Genomic DNA, 24,883 nt, shown 5'->3' on the forward strand with positions numbered 1-24,883 from the left:
TGTAATCAATCCATACTGTATGTTCATCACTGAAGGGGATCATGGATTATCTATTGAAACTGCAGTTTTATTAAATTCCATAATCCTGAAAGAAAATGCTTCCTATAATTTGAAATCTTAACAGCCACTTTGCAAAAGCTTGGCTGAACATTGGTGAGCAGCAGGACCCACAACACCCTACTCTTCCATAAAAAAGATTGCAAAATAAATAAAAAGGCCTATGCTTGGACAACTACAGGGGCAGACTAGAATATCATCCTTCTAACTCAACTGACAAGATTCAAATTAAGTCCAGGCAGCTAAGATAAAGGCAGTCCCTCTTGGAAATGAATGAATGTGTGCTTTTCCAATGATTCTAAGTGAATTGAATAATCGCAAAATAAACAAACTGAAAATTCAGCAGACTTGACAAATATAAAAGTCATGGAGACATGCTATATTTTATGAATTAACTTCCGAAAGTTCTCCTCTCCCGAAATACGCTAACTCTTGTTGAGGTATGGTAGTTTAATCCAGTGGCTATTCTCTACATGTAAACTATACTGGTTATCAGAAGTTGCCCATTCTAATTATCTTACTTCATGGATGTTCGTATCTTAGACATATCTTTTAAATTTGCTTCTTGTTTATATAAATAGAATATATCTCTAAACAAAGTAATAAACACATGAAGAATACATAAATAAGGAAAGATGATTGAGCCCAAGAAGCCAATCTCAACTCAGCCAGCCCACCATTTCACTCTTTCCATGAAAATACCGTCGGCAGCCTTTCATCTATGTAAAATAATGGACATGCAGAAAATCCATTGGGGAGGGGATAGCTTCATATGGTGCACTTTTGGTGCAATTTTGATGATGGCTGAAGAGACCAATCCATGAGACACAGGTTCTGCCACAATTGTCACATATGAAGTGGTTTTCAGGTGTCGTTATGGTTTGTTGTTTTCAGTGTTGGTGCCTGTTGCCAAGCTGCTGTAGCCACTGATCATCAAGGCGGCCAATGGGTAATATCATCATCTCCCTCTGTCATTGGCTAGTAAAATAGAATGTCTCCAGAAGCACATCTAGTTGTCCGTTGAAACTGATTTATACTATTCATTTGATGGCATTCTCTGTAATCTCGGTTTACCATTTTGGATGGTGGTGAAGGTGATGGTTCCTCAGGGGAGTGCAGCCTGACCCAAGTCTGTGGCACCACAGTTGGCTCAGTGGCACAGGAGTGGAGGAAGAAGGGTAGAAGAGCAATAGTGATAGGGGATTCAATAGTCAGGGATCAGACTGGCGTTTCTGCAGCAGAAAACATGACTCCAGGATGGTGTGGTGCCTCCCAGGTGCCAGGGCCAAGGATGTCAAGGAGCAGCTGCAGGATACCCTTCTGAGGGAGGGTGAACAGCCAGAGGTCGTGTTCCACACTGGTACCAATGACTTAGGTAGGAAGAGGGAGAGGTCCTGAAAGCATATTGTAGGGAGCTAGGAAATAAATTAAAAAGCAGGACCTCTAGGGCAGTAATCTGAGATTACTCTCAGCGCTAGTGAGCATAGGAATAGGAGGATTAACCAATCGAACACCTGGCTGGAGAATTGGTGTTGCAGGCGGAGGGGGGTGGGCGGCATCAGATTTCTGAGGCATTGGAACCAGTTCTGGGGCAGCTGAGACCTGTTAACTTTGGAGGGGTTACACCTTGACAGGACCGGAACTAATATCCTCGCAGGGAGATTTCTTAGTGCTGTTGGGGAGGGTTTAAAGTAGCTCGTCAGGGCGATGGGAATCAAAGGGGTAGCTCAAATTGGAAGGAAGTAAAGCTGGTAATAAGAAGTAGATAAGTAGCAAGAGAAATTAGAAGGCAGGCAAAACAAAGGTGAGCATCAATTCGGTTTAGAATGCTGAATAATGTCAAAAAGGCAAAGTTAAGGGCACTCTTCCTGAATGCATGCAGCATTCACAACGAGGTAGATTATTTAAAGGCACAAATTGAGGTAAATGGGTATGATCTAATTGCTATTATAGAAATGTGGCTACAAGGTGACCAAGACTGGGAACTGAATATTCAAGGATATTCAACATTTAGGAAGGACAGGCAAAAAGGAAAAGGAGGTGGTGTTGGCTGATAATAAGGGACAGGATCAGTACATTAATAAGGGAGGATCTCAGATCAGAAGAGCAAAATGTGGAATCAGTTTGAATCAGGTGAAACAGCAAGAGTCAGCAAACATTGGCAGGAGTTGTTTATAGGCCACTAAATGGTAGTCATAGTGTGGGGCATGATATTTAGCAGTTGATTAGAGAAGCATGTAGCATGTTGTAAAAGAACATTTAGGGATGAGTGACCATAATATGGTAGAATTTTACATTATGTTTGAAAGTGAGATAGTTCATTCCGAAGCCGGAGTGTTAAATTTGAACAAAGGAAATTATGAAGATATGAGGGGCAAATTGGCTGAGGTGATTTGGCAAATTACATTAAAAGAAATGACGGTACATCGGCAATGTATAGTCTTTAAAGAATCATTACATAGTTTACAGCAACTCTACATCCCTTCAAGGCACATACATTCAAAAAGAAAAGTCAGTCAACCATGGCTAACAAAGGAAGTTAAGGATTGTATAAGATTAAAAGAAAAGGCCTATAAAGTTGCCAGAAATAATAGTAAACTCGAGGTTTGGGAAGATTTTAGAATACAGCAAGGGAGGACCAAGAAACTGATAAAGAAAAAGAGAATAGAATATGAATGTAAACTAACAAAAAACATAAAAGCAGCTTCTATAGGTATGTAAAAAGGAAACATTTAGCTAAGACAAATGTGGGTCCATTACAGACAGTGTCAGGAGAATTCATAATGAGAAATAGAGAAATGGCAGAGAAGCTAAATGATTACTTTGTGTTTGTCTTCACTGAGGAAGACACAAGAAATCTCTCGGATTTAGAGATCCAAGGGGCTAAAGAGAATAAGGAATTGAAGAAAATTAGTATTAGTAAGAAGGCTGTATTGGAGAAATTAATGGGACTGAAGGTTGATAGATCCCTGGGACCTGATATTCTACATCCCAAAGTGTTGAAGGAGATAGCTATGGAAATAGTGGATGCATTGGTGATCATCTTCCAAAATTCTATAGATTCTGGAGTGGTTCCTGCAGATTGGAAGGTAGCAAATGTCACCCCGCTATTTAAGAAGGGAGAGAGAGAGAGAGAAAACAGGGAACTACAGACCTGTTAGCCTTACATTAGTAGCATTCTAAAGGATGTGATAAATGAACACTTGGATAATAATGACCTGATTGGGCATAGTCAACATGGATTTATCAATGGGGATTCATGTTTGACAAATCTATTGGAATTTTTTCAGGATGTTACAAACAGAATTGAAAAAGGGGAATTGGTGGACATAGTATACTTGGATTTTTCGAAGGATTTTGATAAAGTCTCCCACAGGAGGTTGGTTATCAAAATTAAAGCACATGGGATAGGAGGCAATATACTGGCATGGATTAAGGATTGGTTAACAGACAGAAAACAGAGAGTAGGAATAAACGGGTCACTCTCATGTTGGCAGGCTGTGATTTATGGGGTACCACAAGGATCAGTACGTGGGCCTCACAATATCTATCAATGATTTGGATGTAGAAACCAAATGTAACGTTTCCAAGTTCATGGATGACACAAAGCTAGTTGGAAATGTGTTGCAAGGAAGATGAAAGTGGCTTCAAGTAGATTTGTGCAGACTTTATGAGTGGGCAAGAACATGGCAGATGGAATATTATGTAGAAAAATGTGAGGTTATCCACTTTGATAGGAGGAACAGATTATGCAAGGTATTTATTAAATGGTAAGAGATTAGAAAGTGTAGATGTACAAAAGGACATGGGTGTCCTCATTAATAAGTTACTGAAAGCTAACAGGCAGGAACAGCAAGCAATTAGAAAGGCTAATGGTAATTTAGCCTTTATTGCAAGAGGATTTGAGTACAGGAGTAGAAAAGTCTTGCTTCAATTGTCTAGAACCTTGATTAGACTGCACCTGGAGTATCGTGTGCAGTTTTAGTCCCTGTTCCTTATAGAGGATATTATTTTCACAGAGGGGGTACAACGAAGATTGACCAGACTTGTTCCTGGGATGGCAGGACCGTCCAACAAGAGAGATTGGGGAAACTGGGCCTGTATTCTCTCGAGTTTCAAAAAATGAGAGGTGATTTCATTGAAACCTACAAAATACTCAAAGGAATAGACAGGGTAGATGTGGGTCAGACATTGGGCAGTCTAGAATCAGGGCACACAACTTCAAAATAAGGGGGAAGCCATTTAGGACCAAGATTAGGAGAAATATTTTTACTCAGAGGGTTGTGAATCTTTGAAATTGTCTACCTCAGAGGGCTGTGGAGGCTCAGTCATTCAGTATCTTTAAAGCAGAAATTATAGATTTCTAAATGCCAATGGCATAAAGGGTTATAGGGATAGTGTGGGGAAAAGGCATTGAAGTGGATGACCTGCCATGATCGTATTGACTGGCAGAACAGGCTTGATGAGCTGAATGGCCTACTTTTGCTGCTATGCTCCTAATCTATCCCATATGTCCATAGCCCTTTGAGTGAAAATGTTCTGCCAGACTCCTTTTTGTCCTTCAAACTGCCTCGTTTTTGAATTGTGTTTACTACTGATAACCTTCAACTATGAGCAAACAATTTGCAACAAAACAACTGTTAATATGCTTTTCTTTGTCAGATGAAAGGGAGATCCAACCAAAATTGCCACTAACGTCACAATTTTCAGTCATTTCACTAAATATCCTCTCAGGTACAATGTCATCAGTTAATCCCCTAAGTGGACCTCATGGCCCCAGAGTGCACCTTTTATTCCCCAATATCCAGAAGCAAATCTTACATACATGAAGTAGCACACTTTGCTCAGAAGAGAGAAACCCTCTCCTTACTAAAGCTGTATTGCTTAAAAGAAGAAATGCTACAGTAGAGACTGCTTGTGAAAACTGAACTGGAGAAACTGAGTGATGTAAAATGTATCATAGGATGATATAAATAGAAACTGATACAAAATAAAGTTGGAGAGAGGAGATGTAAAATATAGGTAGCTGATACGGCGTTTGATTGCTCCTCCATGCAAAAGATGGTGAATAACAACACTCTTGGGCAAAAAAGTAACCTTCAGAGTAACCCCTAAGTCTGATGAATAGGTTTCTCTGAAGCATGGATAGCCTCAGTGTGATTTATGCACCAGAACATAAGAAATAAGTAAAGTAGTAGGCTATCCATCCCACTGAATCTGCTCTGCCTTTCACAAAGATCATGGTTGATCTGATCTTGGCCTCAGCTCCACTTTCCTGCCTATTCTCCACCCCCACCCCCCCCCCCCCCCCCCACCTCGCCACCGCGACTCTCCTATAGTTCAAAAATCTGTCTAACTCAGCCTTGAATATATTCAATGACTGAGCCCCACAGCTCTCTAGGGTAATAAATTCTAAAGATTCAAGATCTTCTAAGAGAAGAAATTCTTCTCATCTCTGTCTTAAATGGGAGGCCCCTTATTTTGAAACCACACACCTGGTTCTATATTCCTCCATGAGAGAAAACATCCTCTCACCAGGCCTCCAGCTATGCCTGTCTCTTTATGGGGTATGTGGAACATTCCTTGTTGCAGTCCTACTCCGGCCCCCTTCCACAACTCTTTCTCCGGTACATCGATGATTACTTCGGTGCCACTTCATGCTCTCGTCAGGACTTGGAAAAATTTATTAATTTTGCTTCCAATCTCCACCCCTCCATCATTTTCACGTGGTCCATCTCTGACACTTTCCTTCCCTTCCTTGACCTCTCTGTCTCAATCTCTGGTGATAGACTGTCCACCAATATCCATTACAAACCCACCGACTCCCACAGCTATCTCGACTACAGCTCCTCACACCCCGCTTCCTGTAAGGACTCCATCCCATTCTCTCAGTTCCTTCGCCTCCGTCGCATCTGTTACGATGATGCTACATTCAAAAACAGTTCCTCTGACATGTCCTCCTTCTTCCTTAACCGAGGTTTTCCACCCACGGTCGTTGACAGGGCCCTCAACCGTGTCCGGCCCATCTCCCGCGCATCCGCCCTCACGCCTTCTCCTCCCTCCCAGAAACATGATAGGGTCCCCCTTGTCCTCACTTATCACCCCACCAGCCTCCGCATTCAAAGGATCATCCTCCGCCATTTCCGCCAACTCCAGCATGATGCCACCACCAAACACATCTTCCCTTCACCCCCCTTATCGGCATTCCGTAGGGATCGCTCCCTCCGGGACACCCTGGTCCACTCCTCCATCACCCCCTACTCCTCCATCACCCCCTACTCCTCAACCCCCTCCTATGGCACAACCCCATGCCCACGCAAAAGATGCAACACCTGCCCCTTCACTTCCTCTCTCCTCACCGTCCAAGGATCCAAACACTCCTTTCAAGTGAAGCAGCATTTCACTTGCATTTCCCCCAACTTAGTCTACTGCATGCGTTGCTCCCAATGTGGTCTCCTCTACATTGGAGAGACCAAACGTAAACTGGGCGACCGCTTTGCAGAACACCTGTGGTCTGTCCGCAAGAATGACCCAAACCTCCCTGTCGCTTGCCATTTTAACACTCCACCCTGCTCTCTTGCCCACATGTCTGTCCTTGGCTTGCTGCATTGTTCCAGTGAAGCCCAACGCAAACTGGAGGAACAACACCTCATCTTCCGACTAGGGACTTTACAGCCTTCCGGACTGAACGTTGAATTCAACAACTTTAGGTCGTGAGCTCCCTCCCCCATCCCCACCCCCCCTTTCTGTTTCCCCCTTCCTTTTTTTTTCCAATAAATTATAAAGATTTTCCTTTTCCCACCTATTTCCATTATAAAAAAAAATTAAAAAAAAAACCCCACTAGAGCTATACCTTGAGTGCCCTACCATCCATTCTTAATTAGCACATTCGTTTAGATAATATCACCAACTTTAACTTTAACACCTATGTGTTCCATTGTACTATTGTCGTTGACATCTTTTGATGATCTGCTTCTATCACTGCTTGTTTGTCCCTACAACCACACCCCCCCCTCCACCTCTCTGTCTCTCTATCTCTCCGCCCCCCACACACACACCTTAAACCAGCTTATATTTCAGCTCTTTCCTGGACTCGAACTCAAGTTCTGTCGAAGGGTCATGAGGACTCGAAACGTCAACTCTTTTCTTCTCCGCCGATGCTGCCAGACCTGCTGAGTTTTTCCACTGACCCCTAAGTGTTCACCTGCTGACATGTGACCCATTTGACCCATTTCCTTCCCCAGAACCAGATCCAGCAATACCTCCTTCTTCACTGGGCCAGAAACATACTGATCTAGAAAATTCTCCTGAACATACTTCAAAAACTATTCCCGCTTTCTTCCCTTTACACTATCTCAGTATATATTAAGATAATTAAACTCCCCCATTATAACTATTCTATAGTTCTTGCACCTCTGTAATTTCCTAGCCTCTATATATTTCCCACAAGTTGGTGGCCTACGGAATCCATGATATATTTGCATATTATGTTTCAATAAGATTGCTTCTCATTCTTCTAAACTCCAATGAATATAGACCCACCTACTCAATCTTTTCTCATAGGATAACACCTTTATTCCAAGAATCAACCTTGTCTGAACTGCGTCCAATTCAACTATATCCCTCCTACAGGAAGGTGACCAAAACTGTACACTGTACTCTAGGTGTGGCCTCGCCAATTTGCTGTTCAGTTGTAGCTAGACTTCCCTACTTATATACTCCATCCCCCTTGCAATAAAGACCAATGTTCCAATTGCCTTCCCAATTACTTGCTGGGCTAACCTTTTGTGTTTCATATATGAGCATACCAAGATCCCGCTGTACCACAACATTTTGTAGGCTCTCTCCATTTAAATAATATTTTCTATTCTCCCTACCAAAGTGGACAACCTCACATTTTCCTACATTATACTCTATCTGCCAATTTTTCACCCACTCGCTTAACCTATCTATATCCCTTTGCAGGCTCTTTGGGCTGGATTTTTCCTGGAGCAGTTGGGAAGGTTAAGTTCAGAAACTTCCCTACCTAGCAAATCCATCTCCTTTAAAAAGACCCATGCTCGCCATATTTTCAATCTGTGGAGGTAGGGAGCAAGATGGAGTTAGGCCCACTACCTCATAAACTCATAGTCATCCACAGAACAGAAGGAGACCATTTGGCCCATCGTGTCCACGCCAGTCAACAAAGATCTGACTCCACTAATTCTATTTTCCAGCGCTTGGCCCATAGCCCTGGATGCTATGGCAACACAAGTGAATATCTAAATACTTCTTAAATATTACGAGAGTTTCTGACTCAAGCACCCTCTTAGGCAGTGAGTTCCAGACTCCCACCACCCTCTGGGCGAAAAACTTTCTACTCAACTCCCCTCTTAGCCTTCTACCTCTTACATTAAATCTATGCCCCCTGATTATTGACCCCCCCTACTAATGGAAAAAGTGCCTTTCTATCCACCCTATCTATGCCCCTCATAATCTTATACACCTCTATCAGGTCCCCTCTCAACCTTCATTGCTCCAAGGGAAGCAACCCCAGACTATCCAACCTTTCCTCTTAGCTCAGACCCTCCAGCCCAGACAGCATCCTGGTAAATCTCCTCTGCACCCTCTCCAGTGCAATCACATCCCTTCTGTAATGTGGTGACCAGAACTGCACACAGCACTCCAGTTATGGCCTAACCAGCATTTTATACAGTTCCAGCATAACCTCCCTGCTCTTGTATTCTATGCCTCGGCTAATAAAGGCAAGAATCCCATATGTCTTCTTAACTATCTGTCCTGCTACCTTCAGGGATCTATGAATATACACACCAAGGTCCCTCTGATCTGCAGTACTTTCTGGGGTCCTACCATTCATAATGTAATCCCTAGCCTTGTTAGCCCTTCCCAAGTACATTATCTCACACTTTCCTGGGTTGAATTCCATTTGTCACTGCTTTGCCCACTTGATTAGTCCATTGATATCCTCCTGCAGTTTATGGCTATCTTCCTCACTATTTACCATCCTACCAATTTTGGTGTCATCCGTGAACATCTCGATCATACCCCCTACATGTAAGCCCAAATAATTTTTGTGCACCACAAACAGCAAGGGCCCCAGCACTGAGGCCTGCAGAACCCTACTGGAAACAGACCCAGTCATAGAAACATCCCTCTACCATCACCCTCTGCTTCCTGCCTCTTAGCCAATTTTGGATCCAACGTGCCACTTTGCCTTGGATCCCATGTGCTCTTACTTTATTGTCCAGTCTGCCATGAGGGACCTTATCAAAAAGCCTTGCTAAAGTCCGTGTTGACCACATCAAATGCATTACCCTCATCAACACTCCTGGTTACCTCCTCAAATAATTCAATCAAATTTGTCAAACACAACCTTCCTTAAACAAATCCATGCTGACTATAGAACGAGAGGCCATAGTTTTAGGCCATGGAGTGGTAGATTTAAATCAGAGATGAGGAGGAATTACTTTTCTCAAAAGGTTGTGAAACTGTGGAATTCACTACCTCAGAGTGCAGTGGCTGCTGGGACGCTGAATAAATTTAAGGAGGAGATAGACAGATTTTTAATTAGTAATGGGTTGAAAGGTTATGGGGAGAAGGCAGGAAATTGGAGTTAAGGCCGAAATGAGCTCAGCCATGATTGTAAAGAATGGTGGGGCAGGCTTGTGGGGCTGAATTGCCTACTCCTGCTCCTAGTTCTTATGTTCTTATGTTCTATTCCTGATTATTCCATGTCCCTCCAATATATTCAGATATATTCGGTTCCTCAGAATTCTTTCTAGTAACTTCCCCATCACCAAGATTAGACTGACTGGCCTGTAATTTCCTGGTCTATCCCTTCCTCCCTTTTTTTAATAATGGGTCATTGGCAGCCTTCTAGTCCTCTGGCACCTCACTTGTGGCCAGAAAAGATTTGAAAATTACTGCCAGTGCCCCTGATATCTCTTTCCTTGCCTCCCTCAACAGCCTGGGATACATCTTATCCGGGTATGTGGATTTATCCACTTTTAAGGCCACCAAATCCGCTAGTACCTCCTCTCTCTCTATGTTAATTTCCTCTAATATTTCACATTCCTGCACCCTGATGTCTATATCTGCGTCATCCTTTTCCATTGTGAAGACTGACGCAAAATATTCATTGAGGACTATACCCATGTCTTTCGGGTCCACACACAGGTTACCTCTATGGTCCTTATTGGCCCTACTCTTTCTCTAGTTATTCTCTTGCTCTTTATATATTTTAAAAAACCCATTTGGTTTTCCTTTATTCTACCCACCAATGCTTTCTCATACACTCTCTTAGCTTTCCTAATTTCCTTTTTCAGTTCCCCTCTACACTCTTAATACTCCTCTAAGGACTCTGCTGTATTGAGCCCTCGATATCTACCACAAGCTTCCTTTTTCCCTTAATTCTAACCTTTATGTCTCTTGACACCCAGGGTTCTTTGGACTTGGTCCCCCCTTTGTCTTTACGGGAACATATTTGCCCTGTTACTGTCACTATTTCCTCCTTGAATACCTCCCGCTGCTCTGACACTGTTTTATATGTAAGTTGTTGCTCCCAGTCCATTTGGGCCAAATCGCATCTCATCTTAGTAAAATTAGCCTTTCCCCAGTTTAGAACTTTTATTCCCAGCCCAACCTTATCCTTTTCCATAATTATCCTAAGTCTAACTGAGTTATGGTCAGTATCTCCAAAATACTCCCTTACTGATATGCCTTCCACCTGCCCAGGCTCATTTCTGAATATTAGGTCCGGAACGGCCCCCTCTCTGTTGGGCTTTCTACCAGAGGCAACTCCAAGGCAACAATGGAGGCAGGTGGAATTCCAGACCAGCAGGCTAGTAGGCCATGCTCCATTTACTGGGACACTGGCCTGGTTGTAATGATGAATGTCAGGCCCTCAAACTCTCAACTCTCACCTTCCCCCTCACAATAACACCAATCACACATGTCCCCTCAGGTCCTCCGTGTCCCCTCCTCGCCCCCATATCTCCATATCCTCTCATATTCCCCATTCCTGCTCCATACCCCCTTACCCATCTGCCCCCTCCTTGCCCCCCCCCCCATTGTCATTCACCCAGTGTTCATTATGGGGAGACCTCAGCAGGCACATTGAATGAAAAAAAATAAACTTCTAACAATCTAATAGAGCTCTCAGTCAAACACACTTGATACTGAAAAAAAATTCTCATTCATAAACCTATTCAAAAAATGAAATGCTCTCAAGTGGTCAATCTGTTACGAAGAAAAATTCACATCTATTTCACTAACCACATAAGAGACGGATAACCCTTTAATAACCCTTTCAAATTGTCAGTCAAAATGTGAACACAGCCCCGACTGAGATAAGAAATTTTAGAGCTTTTGAAACTCAGCCAAAAATTCATAATGGCCTCAGGCATAATTTAAAAAAAGCTCTGGGAAATGTAACAGAGTCTATTGAAACTGAAAAACCAGGTGACCTTTTTTTCTAAGATGCACCAAAAGTCTTGTGAATCAAAGCAGGCCAGGAGCAGGTGAGGCTTTTTTTTTAAATGAAAGCTGCTGAAGGCTTTTTGTTTAACTTTAAAGGGACTCTAGGCATTTAAATCACTTCAGATTATTACACTAGCAATCCCAAGCAGTGTTTTCTTATGTATTTAATGCATAAGAGCATTTTTCTCAATGGGAAAATGGACCCAACATCAAAAATACTCTAATGCATCTCAATACTTATACAATGCTGCTCAACGCAATAGGCAACTTACCTTTGAAGAACAGAGCTGTATTATCAATCACTGCAGTAAAAACACATCCAAATTACAATACAGCATCTAACGATTGAAACTGAAAGAACAGATTTATTTTTATATTTCAAAGATTGTCAATGAAAGAAATCCAGGAGCAGGTGACTGTGTTCTTTTCGGTTCCCCAGTTGGGGCTGGGGTTCCTCTGAGAGACTGTGAACCAGTCTACTTACCTAAGGGGCCCAACTCCACAATTCAATAAAAATCTGGAATTAAAATTTCAGCGTCAATTATCAAAAAAACGCATCTGATTTCCCAATGTCCTTTAGGGAAAGAAATCTTCTGTCCTTAGCTGGTCTGGCCTACATCTGACTCCAAACCCACAGTTTTGTGTTTGACTCTTAAATGCCCTCTGAATTGGCCTAGCAAGCCACTCAGTTGTAAGAAGCCGCTAAAGAGTCCAAAAGGAATGAAACCTGACATCGATCTAGGCACTGGAAACGACAACGGCAAACTTAGCCCTGTCGACCCTGCAAAGTCCTCTTTACTAACATCTGGGAGCTTGTGCCAAGATTGGGAGAGTTGTCTCACAGACTAGCCAAGCAACAGCCTGACATAGTCATCCTCATGGAATCATACTTTACAGATAATGTTCAAGGTACCACCATCACCATCCATGGGTTTGTCCTGTCTCACTGGCAGAACATACCCAGCAGAGGTAGCGGCACAATGATATACTGTCGGAAGGGAGTTTCCCTGGGAGTCCTCAACATAAGAACATAAGAACTAAGAGGAGTAGGCAATTCAGCCCCTTGAGCCTGCCCCGCCATTCATTACGATCATGGCTGATCTCATTTTGGCCTCAACTCCAATTTCCCACCCTCTCCCCATAACCTTTCAACCCATTACTAATTAAAAATCTATCTATTTCCTCCTTAAATTTATTCAGCGTCCTGGCATCCACTGCACTCTGAGGTAGTGAATTCCATAGATTCACAACCCTTTGAGAAAATTAATTCCTCCTCATCTCTGATTTAAATCTACCACCCCTTAGCCTAAAACTATGGCCTAAGCTATCAACATCGACTCTGGACCCCACGAAGTCTCATTGCATCAGGTCAAACATGGGCAAGGAAGCCTCCTGCTGATCACCACCTACCACCCCCCCCCCTCAGCTGATGAATGAGTGTGCCTCCATGTTGAACACCACTTGGAGGAAGCACTGAGGGTGGCAACGTGTACTCTGGGTCAGAGGACTTCAATGTCCATCACTAAAAATGGCATGGTAGCATCACCACTGACTGAGCTGGCCGAGTCCTAAACAACAAAGTTGCTAGACTGGGTCTGCAGCAGATGCTGAGGGAACCAAAAAGAGGGAAAAACATACTTGACCTCATCCTCACCAATCTACCTGTCACAGATGCATCTGTCCATGACAGTATCGGTAGGAGTGACTACCGCACCATCCTTGTGGAGAAAAGGTCCCATCTTCACATTGAGGATACCCTCCATCGTGTTGTGTAGCACTACCACCGTGCTAAATGGGATAAATTTTGAATAGATCTAGCATCTCAAGACTAGACAACCATGAGGTGCTGTGGGCCATCAGCAGAATTGTACTTAATTGTATACAATCTGTAACCTCATGATCCAGCATGTCCCCCACTCTACCATTACGACTAAGCCAGGGGATCAACCCTGGTTCAATGAAGAGAGTATGAGGGCATGCCAGGAGCAGCACCAGGCATTGCTAAAAATGAGTTATCAAGCTGGTGAAGCTAGAACATAGGACTACAGCATAAGCAGCAAGTGATAGACAGAGCTAAGTGATTCCACAACCAATGGATCAGATCTAAGCTCTGCAGTCCTGCCACATCCTGTCATGAATGGTGGTGGACAATTAAACAACTCACTGGAGGAGAAGGCTCCACAAATATCGTTATCTCCAGTCATGGGGAACCCCAACACATCAATGCAAAAGATAAGGCTGAAGCATTTGCAAGAATCTTCAGCCAGAACTGCCAAGTAGATTATCCATCTCGGCCTCCTCCGGAGGTCCCCAGCATCACAGATGCCAGCTGTCAGCCAATTCAATTCATTCACTTGATATCAAGAAACAGCTGAAGGCGTTGGGTACTGCAAAGGCTATGAGCCCTGACAACATTCCGGCAATAGTACTGAAGACTTGTGCTCCAGAACTTGCTGTGCCCCAAGCCAAGTTGTTCCAGTGCAGCTATGAGACTGGCTATGTGAAAAATTGCCCATGCATGTCCTGTACACAAAAAGCAGGACAAATCCAACCCAGCCAATTACCACCCCATCTGTCTACCCTCGATCATCAGTAAAGTAACGGAAGGGGTCATCATCACAGCTATCAAGCGGCACTTGCTTAGCAATAACTTGCTCACTGACACTCAGTTTAAGTTCCACCAGGGCCACTCAGCTCCTGACCTCATTACAGCCTTGATCCAAATATGGACAAAAGAGCTCAACTCCCAAGGTGAGGTGAGAGTGACTGCCCTTGACATCAAGGCAGCATTTGACCAAATGTGGCATCAAGGAGCCCTAGCAAAACTAGAGCCAATGGGAATCAGGTTGAAAGCTCTCCACTGGTTGGAGTTAAACCAGCACAAAAGAAGATGGTAGTAGCTGTTGGAAGTCAATCATCTCAGTTCCAGGACATCACTGCAGAAGTTCTACAGGGTAGTGTTCTAGGCCCGACCATCTTTAACTGCTTTATCAATGACCTTCCTTCCATCATACAGTCAGAAGTGGGGATGTTCGCTGATGATTGCACAATGTTCAGCACCATTCGCGACTCCTTAGATGCTGAAGCAGCCCATGTCCAAATGCAGCAAGACCTGGGCAATATCCAAGTTTGGGCTGACAATTGGCAAGTAACATTCGCGTCACACAAGTGCCAGGCTTGACCATCTCCAACTAGAGAGAATCTAACCATCACCCCTTGACATTCAATGGCATTAACATCGCTGAATCCCCCACTATCAACATCCTGGGGTTACCATTAACCAGAAACTGAACTGGACTAGCCATATAAATACTGTGACTACAAGAGCAAGTCAGAGTCTAGGAATCCTGCAGCAAGTATCTCACCTTACTCTGCAAAACTTATCCACCGTCTACAAGGCACAAATCAGGAGTGTGATGGAATACTTTCCACTTGCCTGGATAAGTGCAGCTCCAATGACACTCAAGAAACTTGACACCATCCAGGACAAAGCAGCCTGCTTGATTGGCACCACATCCACAAACATTCACTCCCTCCATCATCAATGCAGCGTGGCAGCAGTGTGTACCATCTACATGATGCATTGCTGGAATTCACCAAGCCTCCTTAGGCAGCATCTTCCAAACCCATGACCATTACCGTCTAGAAGGACAAGGGCAGCAGACACATGGGAACACCACCACCTAGAAGTTCCCCTCCAAGCCACTCACCAACCTGACTTGGAACTATATCGATGTTCCTTCACTGTCGTTGGGTCAAAATCTTGGAAGTCGCTTCCTAACAGCACTGTGGGCATTTCTATAGGACATGGACTGCAGCAGTTCAAGAAGGCAGCTCACCACCACCTTCTCAAGGGCAATTAGGGATGGGCAATAAATGCTGGCCTAGCCAGTGACACCCACATGAACAAATAAAAAAAGTTTCTAAAATGCTGGCAAAAATCCACAGTGTGTGAAAGCTCTGTCATGATTTGGTGATACAAACTGCCGCACACCCCTTAGGAAATACATTTTTCATCTTCAGTGCTTGGGTCCCATTTCAAATATTTCTAAAGCTGCTCCAAAAAAAAAACTTTTGCATACTTTAGCTTTTTTTGCACTAGAATTTATCATGATAAGGGATCGGTCATTTAGGACTGAGTTGAAGAGAAATTTATTCACTAAGAGAGTTGTGAATCTTTGGAATTATCTGCCCCCAAGACCTGTGGATGCTCAGTCATTGAATATATGCAAGACTGAGGTTGATGTATGTTTGCACACTGAGGGAATGAAAGGATATGTGGATAGAATGTATTTGTGGAGCTGAGGTCACCATGTCATCATGACTTTGGCTTTAGTCTTATTTATTTGAGTTGTTGGTTGCTTTTTTGTTGTCAGCTTTTTAGTGGCTATGCTTTTAGGCGTTTTATAGGTTGGTGTATGTTTATGCTTTTTCAGTGTTATATTATAATTATTTATTTGCTATGCAGGTAATCCAGAACCAGAAGTAACTTGGTACAAAGGAGACAAGCAGCTCACCAAGATTCTTGGCCTTCCTAAATATAAATTGTTAAAGGATGACATGGTTCACACACTCAGACTATACAGGTGAATGGCTGTGCTGCATGGTTATATAAAGCGCTTCATAGAATTGAAGTTTATTACAGATCTTGATAGAAGTATTGGCCTAAAAATTTGATGATGCCACACTTGATAGTCAGGCACTAATTAGTCAGCCAAGCCATCAGTATGGCAGGCAAAGACTGACCTCTCAGTTCTGGTATCCTTCTCATAAATCTTTTTTGTGCATTCTTGAGTGTACCAATCCATTTTTTATAAGATGGAGACTAGAATTGTACTCTTCAGTGTAGTATAACAAAGGTTCCACACAAGTTTAACTTTGTTTTTCAATTTTATCCTTCAACACACAGTGCTTGGTTTGCTTTTTTTATGGCCTTATTAGCCTATGTGGCTACTTTTAATTTTAATCATCCTGATAGCCTAGAGGTTATTGTCATTGAAAATAATGGAAAAATAGTTAACATATTTATTGCACATTCCTTTGCCCCTTTTTATTTTCATTATGTGTGTTAACACTACAGTAAAGAATTTTATATGAATATTCTAAGTGTTCATCCGCCACCACTAATTTATGTTCGCTGTCGATTTGGTTTTCGTTGGTCTAATTTAAACAGTGAGTTCTAATGATATATTCAAAGTGACCAGCTGAGTAGTTAATAATCTTTACAGTAAGAGAGAACTGAATTAATCAACACCTTTGAATTCAAACAGCTTGTGTATTACTGGCTATTTCTACCACAATCATAAAATTCTTCCACAAAATCAGTTCTGGTAAATCATTTCATATTGCACAGAATAAAGCCATTCTGCCCATCATGCTTCTACCAGATCTCTGAAAAGTTATCAGTTAGTTCCACCCTCCTGCTCTTTCCCCATAGCCTTGAATTTTTTTTTCTCTTTTAAGTAGAACATTACTATTGAATTTTCTTCCACCACCTTTTCAAGCAATACATTCCAGGTCATAATAGTTTGCTGAGTAAAACAATTTAATTTCACCTTCTGAGCATTTTTGTTAATTATCTTAAATTTGTGTCTTCTGGTTACTGACCTTCCTGCCACACTTTCTACACTACATTGTTTGCCTGGCTTGTGGGTGCCTGGCTTATCTCTCTCCATTTTTTGAACAGGCGTGTAACATTTATGGCCCTACAATCCTCTGGCACCACACCAAAAACCAAGAAACGTTGAAAGAGTGCGGCCAAAGCTTCTACTCTTATTTCCATCAGCAACCTTAAATGCATCCCATCTGGACTTGTCAACTTTGAGCACCATCTACCATTTAAATTCCTCCTCTTTATCTACTTGTATCCAGTCCAATTTCTCTACCCCTCTTCACTTACAATAATATTGGCAGCATCCTCTTCTTTAGTGAAGACAAATGCAAGTACTCATTAAGTGACTCACCCATGCCCTCTACAGTCATGGGAAGGTTTACTTTTAGGTCCTTAATCAGCCCCACATTACCTTTGACCTTCCTTTTACCATTTGTATGTTGAAAAAAGACTTTAGTGATTCATTTTATATTAACTGCTAATCTTTTCTCATATATTCTCTTTGCCCCTCTTATTCCCATGTTCAGTTTTCCTTGGTAGTTTCTGTATTCAGCTAGATTCTGTGACATTCATAGATTAACCTGACATTTATCATCAGCCTCCTTCTTCTCTTTCAGTTTAATTTCAATTCCTTTGGTCAGCCAGGGAGCTATAGCTTTGGATGGCTTTCCTTTCCCCCTCTAGTTTGTACCTGAACTATCTCCTCCTTGCTCCATTTACTGTTATACCTGGCCATCTTTGTTTCCAGTCCACCTGGGCCAGATCCCTTTTTATTTCATTGAAATTAGCCTATTTCCAGTTGAGTATCTTCACCTTTGCTTTTCCCTATTGCTTTTCCATAAATGTTCTAAACCTAATGATATTATGATCATCGTTTCCCAAATGCTCTCCCACTGAAACATGCTCCACCTGGCCTACTTCAATCCTTTGAACTAGATCTAGCATTGCTTCCTTCCCCAATGGACTGGCAACTTACTGATCAAGAAAGTTCTCCTGTATGCACTACAGGAATTTTTTTCTGCTCCTTGACTTTTACCCTGTTTCCACTCACCAGTCTGTAATAGGATAGTTGAAGTCCTCACTATATTGTTTTTGCATCTTTCTGAAATTTGCCTTCACATTTGCTCTTCCATCTCTTTCTTACTCTTTGAAAGCCTACAGTTTAGCTCCTCTTCTACTTTTAACTCTAACCAATAGATTCTGTCTTTGAACACTCAATCATATCATCCCTTTCCATGGTGTAACAGTATTTTTTTTATTCATTCAAGGGATGTGGACGTCGCTGGCAAAGCCAGCATTTAATGCACATCCCTAATTGTCCTTGAGAACGTGAGTCACCTTCTTGAACTGCTGCAGTCCTTGTAGTGAGGTACACACACAGTGCTGTTAGGGAGGAAGTACCAGGATTTTGACCCAGGGACAGTGAAGGAGCAGTTATATATTTATGATGGTTTATGACTTTGAGGAGATCATGTGGGTGGCTTGTGTTCCCATACATCTAATGCCCATGTTCATTAAGGTGGTAGGGATTGTGAGTTTAGAAGGTGCTGTTGAAAGAGCCTTCATGTGTCGTTGCAGTGCATCTTGTAGAGAGACACTGCAGTCAGGTACGGAGGAAGTGAACATTCAAGGTAGTAGATGGGGTGCCAATCAAGTGGGCTGCATTGTCCTGGATGATGTCAAGCTTTTTGAGTGTGTTGAAACTGTATCTAGGCAAGTGGGAAGTATTCCATCACACTACTGACTTATGCCTTGGAGAGGGTAAAAATGCTTTTAGGAGTCAAGGGGTGAGTTACTCAACATAAAATAGCCAGCCTCTGACTCGCTCTTATAGCTGCAGTATTTATGTCGATTGTCTGGTTAAGTTTTGTCAGCAGATCGCATCCCTCGATGGTGTTGATAGTGGGGTTTCAGCAATGGTAGTGCTGTTGAATGTCAAAGGAAGATCAGTAAATTCACTCTTGTTGGAGTTGGTTATTCCCTGGCACATGTTTGGTGTGAATGTTACTTCCCACTTATCAATCGAAGCCTGAGTATTGTCCAGTGTGCTGTTGGAAGTGGACATGGACTTTGATTAATGCTGCCAGCCCCATCTTTTATCCCACCCCTATTTGTCCTGAATATATTATAGCCAGGAATATTAAGTTCCATTTCCTGCTCTTGTTTGAGCCAGATTTTTGCTATTGGCAGAATATCATAACTCCAAAGGAAACTTGTAGCTGCAGCTCACCAATCTGATTTGTCACATTCCATGCAGTTATGCACATGCACTCCAAAGCAGTTTTAATATACCTTGAAATATTCACTTGTTTGATTCCTCCTATTTCTGGACCAATGATTCCTCTAATGCTGTTTGTCCCTCCTAGTTCTTTGTGAACTTTGTTTCTTCTCTCCAATGCTTCATTCTGGTTGCCTTTCGGCTTCCAAATGAGTTTAAACTTTCCCCCAAAGCAGAGGTGGTGATTTTGGAGATCACATGCTCCGTGACATTTATCAGAGGATGATGCATATTGAGAAGGATAAATGGGTAAAATTCACTCTCTTGGGCTCTGCCTAATCCTGATCATCTTCCACACAGTAACTTCTGGTAACCTTCCCTGTGGCACCTTGCAGATAGAGCCAACCAAAGTCATATTTATTGGTCAGTGATTGAACATTACATGGTCTTCTCAAAAATAAATAGAATTGATTCATAGCATTAGTATTCAGTGTGCACAGGACATTTCAAAGCCATTTCCATTTGACTCGATCAATGTATCTGCTTAAATTTGTGTAACATTAACATCAAATTAAAATAGAATATTTCTATGTGTACAACTTATCATTAGTTTTACCAAAGTAACTATCATACAATATTGCATTTAGCATCTTTAACACAGGAAACAACCCAAGGTGCTTCAAAGAGATGTAATCAGAAATAAATGGATACCAAGCCAAAGAAGGGGATAAATGGAAGATTAGCCAACAGCTTTATCAAAGAGCTGGTTTGAAAGGAATGTCATGAAGGAGAAGAGGAAGATGGAGGGACCTAGGTAAGAAATCCCAGTACATAGACCCTTGGTAGCTGAAGATACAGCTGCTAATGGTGTAGTAATTTGGGAGTGGGAGATGGATAAGATCAGAGTTGAAGTAGCGGAGAGGTGAAAGAAGTTGCACAGTGGAGCAGGCTTAGGTGATAAAGAGACAACATGGTATAAAGAGACTTTAACACAAGGATGATACTTTTAAATTGGGTGTCTTGGGGAACCAGGAGCCAGTGTAGAACAGCAAGAAGAAGGGTATGAGATGAGTAGGATTTAGCAAGGGATAAGACCAAAAAACTATAAGACGTAGAAGCAGAAGTAGGTCATTCAACTCATTTACTCTGCTCTGCCATTCAATGAGATCGTGGCTGATCAGATAATCCTCAATTCCACTTTCCCGCCTTTTCTCCATAACTCTTGATTCCCTTACTGAATAAAAATCTGTCTATCTCAGCCTTGAATATATACTTAATGACCAAGCCTCTTCAGCCCGCTGTGGTAAAGAATTCCACAGATTCACTACCCTTTGAGAGAATAAATTCCTCCTCGTCTCTGTCTTAAATGAGTGACTCCTTGCTCTGAGATTATGCCTTCTGGTCCTAGACTCTCCCACAAGGGGAAACAAATGCTCAGCATCTACCCTGTCAAGCCCCATAAGAATCTTATTTGTTTCAACAAGGGTGCCTCTCATTCTTCTAAATTCCAATGAGTACAGGCCCAACCTACTCAACCTCTCCTCATAAGAAAATCCCTCCATACCCGGTATCAATCTAGTGAACCTTCTCTGGACTGCCTCCAATGCCAATATATCTTTCCTTAGATAAGAGAACCAAAGCTGTTCACAGTATTCTAGGTATGGTCTAACTAGTGCCTTGTATAGTTTAAGCAATACTCCCTATTTCTATACTCGATTCCCTTTGAAATAAAGGCCAACATTCCATTTGCCTTCCCTATTACCAGCTGAACTTGTATGCTAGCTTTTTCTGATTCATGCACGAGGACCCAAATCCCTTTGTGCTGCAGCTTTCTGCGGTCTTTCTCCATTTAAATAATATTCAGCTCCTCTATTCTTCCTGCCAAAGTGCATAACCTCACATTTTCCCACATTATATTCCATCTGCCAAGTTTTTGTCCATTCACTTAACCTGTCTATATCCCTCTGTAGACTCTTTGTGTCATCCTCACCACTTGCCTTCCCACCTATTTTTGTGTCATCCACAAACTTGGTGATGGTACATTCACTTCCCTCATCCAAGTCATTAATATATTTGTAAATAATTGTGGCCCCAGCACTAATCCCTGTGGCACTCCACTAGTTACAAGTTGCCATCCTGAAAATGCTCCCCCGTATCCCAACTCTCTGTCTTCTATTAGTTAGCCAATCTTCTATCCATGCTAATATACTACTCCCAACACCATGGGCTCTTATCTTATTAAGTAGCCTTCTGTGCGGTACCTTATTGAACGCCTTTTGGAAATCCAAATAAATTACACCTATTGATCTATCCTGCTTGTTTCCTCCTCAAAGAATTCTAATAAATTTGTCAGACATGATTTCCCGTTCAAGAAGCCAAGCTGACTCTGCTTGTGCATTTCTAAATGCTTTGCTATTACATCCTTTTTAATAGATTCTAACATTTTCCCAATGATGGATGTTAAGCTAACAGGTCTATAGTTATGTCTTTTTTGTCTCCCTCCCTTTTTGAATAAGGGTGTTACACTGACAGTTCTCTAACCCTCCAATCCTGGGACTTTTCCAGAATCTAAGGATTCCTGGAAGATTACTACCAGTGCATCCACTATTTCTGTAGCTACTTCCTTTAATATCCTAGGATGCAACCCATAAGGTCCAAGGAACTTATCAGCCTTTTGCCCCATTATTTTCCCAAGCACTTTAACTCTAGTGATAGTTATTGTATCTATTTCCTCCCACACTTTTGTCCCTTGATTATTTAGTATTTTTGGAATGCTATTAATGTCTTCTACTGTGAAGACTGACGCAAAGTATTTATTTAACTCCTCTCCTGGTTCCCCATTATTATTTCCCCAGCCTCATTCTCTCAGGGGCTTATGTTCACTATGGCCTCTCTCTTCCTTTTTATATACAGAAGCTCTTACTGTCCATTTTTATATTGCTTGCCAGTTACCCTCAAAGTTTATTTTCTCCCTCTTTATTAATTTTTTGGTAATCTTTTGTTGGTTTTTAAAAGTTTCCCAATCCTGTGGCTTACCACTAATCTTGCCATGTTTTTTTCTTTCAATTCAATATTATCATTAACTTCCTTGGTTAACTATGGTTGGTTTAGCCCTTCCTAGAATTCTTCTTCCTCACAGGGATATATCTTTGTTGTGAGTCATGAACTATTTTCTTAAATGTCTGCCATTGTTCTTCAACTGTTTTTTCTGCTAAACTCCTTTCCCAGTCCACTCCAGCCAACTCTGCCCTCATTCCTTTGTAATTACCCTTGTTTAAGTTTAGCACAGTTGTTTCCATCCCAAGTTCCTCACTCTCAAACCGAATGCTAAATTCTACCATGTTATGGTCACTGTTTCCTAGGGGATCTTTTACTCTGAGATCATTTACTAAACCTGCCTCATTACAGATTACCAGACCCAAAATAGCCTGATCCCTGGTTGGATCCACAATATATTGTTCTAGGAAACTGTCCAGAGTAAAGTCTATGAATTCTTGCTCATGACTACCTCTGCCAATTTGATTTTCCCAATCTACATGCAGATTAAAGTCACCCATGATTAATGTAGTGCCTTCTTTACATGCCCTCATCATCTCCTGATTTATTCTCTGTCCTACAGTATAGCTACTGTTAGGGGGCCTATAGGCTACTCCCACCAGTGTCTTCTTCCCCTTGTTGTTTCTTACCTCCACCCATATGGATTCTACATCTTCCGATCCGAGATCATTTCTTCCTATCGTATTTATTCCATCTCGTACTAATAAAGCTACCCCACCACCCTTTTCTTCCTGCCTATCCTTTCAAAAAGTCACATACTCCTGAATACTTAGTTCCCAGTTTTGATCTCCTTGTAACCATGTCTCCTTAATGGCTATAAGATCATACCTTTAACCTCTATATGTGCTGCTAATTCATTTATTTTGTTCCAAATACTATGTGCATTATCGTAAAGAGCCATTAATTTTGCCTTTTTACCATTTTTTCACCCTTTGACCCTATTTGTTGTTGTTCTTTTATGTTTGTACACTCTTCCCATTCCTGTCACACTCTGAGTATCATTACCTAAATAGCTGCCCTGCAAGGCTGCCAAATCCTTTTGCTTTGTAAGCCTACGTATCCCCTTTCCAAGACCCTCCCCCATTCTATTTGGTTTAAAGCCCTCTCTACAGCCCTAGTTATTTGATTCACTAGGACATTGGTCCCAGCACAGTTCAAGTAAACTCCGTCCCACCGTAACAGCTCCCTTCTATAGGATCTAAGCCATTGGAGGATCTGCGGTGTCCCAGAGGGTCTGTGATGGGAGGCCAGCTAGGAGAGTAGTGGAATAATTGAGTTTGGAGATGACAAAGGTTTACACAAAGATTTCAGCAGCAGATAGACTGCTCTCAATTCAGAGGTGGGTGTTGTTACAGAGGTGGAAGTGGGTGGTATTGTAATGGAGAGGATTATGGAATTGAGTGGGATGCCAATGTTGCAAACAATCTGGTTCAGCCTGACAATCTTCAGAGAGCGGAATGGAATCAGTGGCAAGATTATGGAGTTGAAGTGTGAAGATAATGCCTGCAGTCTGCCCTGTGCTAAACTAGAGGAAATTGTGGCCTCATCCAAGACACCATTACCAACGTTGGCATTTCTAATTCTCTACATATTCAAAGTAAGAATTTGTCTCACACTTAACAACGAGTAGAAAAGGTTTACTAGAATGGCTGGAGAACTTTAGTTGTGAAGAGAGGCTGGGGAAGCTGGAAGTGTTTTTAGAGTAGTGAAGGAGATTTGATGGAGGTTTAAAATCATCAACAGTTTTGATACATTAAATAAACTGTCAGTAATCAGAGGACAAAGATTTAAGCTAATTGGCAAAAGAACCAGAGGTGAAGAAACATTTTTTTCACTCATCATGTCGTGATCTAAATACACTGAAAGGCTGGTGGAAGCAAATTCAGTAGAAATATTCAAAAGAAACTGAATAAAAACTTGAAAAGAAATAAAAACACAGAGCTGTGAGGAAAGGGAAATGGAGTGTAACTAAATGGATAGCTCTACCAAAGGGCTGAAAGGTCTCCTTCTCTGCTCTGTCATTCTATGACTTTGGCTTCCCTCACTTGTAAATCATCTCGCCCTGTGTCTCAACACCCTGTTATCTTTCATGATCAAATGTATGTTCTCACATTCTGTTTACACTCTAACTTGATACCCACAGGTCAGATGCTAAAATAAAGTTCAACGAATACTCAGAACTCCATGTAATTTTTTGATCGAATGTTATTCTCAGAATTTATTCCTACATCTTTCCATATGAAAAATTCCTTAGACAGCCGTAACTTCCTTTTAAAATACACTTAGTATTTTCAGTAATGGTATCTTTTTCCAATCACACACCAAGTGCTATATATAGAGCTCAAGCCGCATGTGTGTTTGATAAACCACCTGTTAACTTTCAACTTGTAAGGTATTGACTTAAAGTTGACATCAATTAATGAAAAATGCAGTGAGGGTTGAAATGCATTTTGGCCTGTTTT

General features: G+C 41.8%; 1 protein-coding gene across 1 annotated transcript in view; it reads left to right on the top strand.

Moving 5' to 3' along the window:
* The window catches only part of LOC121284493 (alpha-protein kinase 3-like), an 88,286-nt gene that overhangs the window by 15,899 nt on the left and 47,504 nt on the right, over positions 1 to 24,883 (top strand). Inside the window, exon 3 of the mRNA XM_041200026.1 lies at positions 16,004 to 16,121. Within this exon, the coding sequence (XP_041055960.1) occupies positions 16,004 to 16,121 (118 nt within the window). The remainder of the gene's footprint in view (positions 1 to 16,003; positions 16,122 to 24,883) is intronic.

Source organism: Carcharodon carcharias, chromosome 1 (assembly GCF_017639515.1).
Source record: "Carcharodon carcharias isolate sCarCar2 chromosome 1, sCarCar2.pri, whole genome shotgun sequence".
Lineage (NCBI taxonomy): Eukaryota > Metazoa > Chordata > Chondrichthyes > Lamniformes > Lamnidae > Carcharodon > Carcharodon carcharias.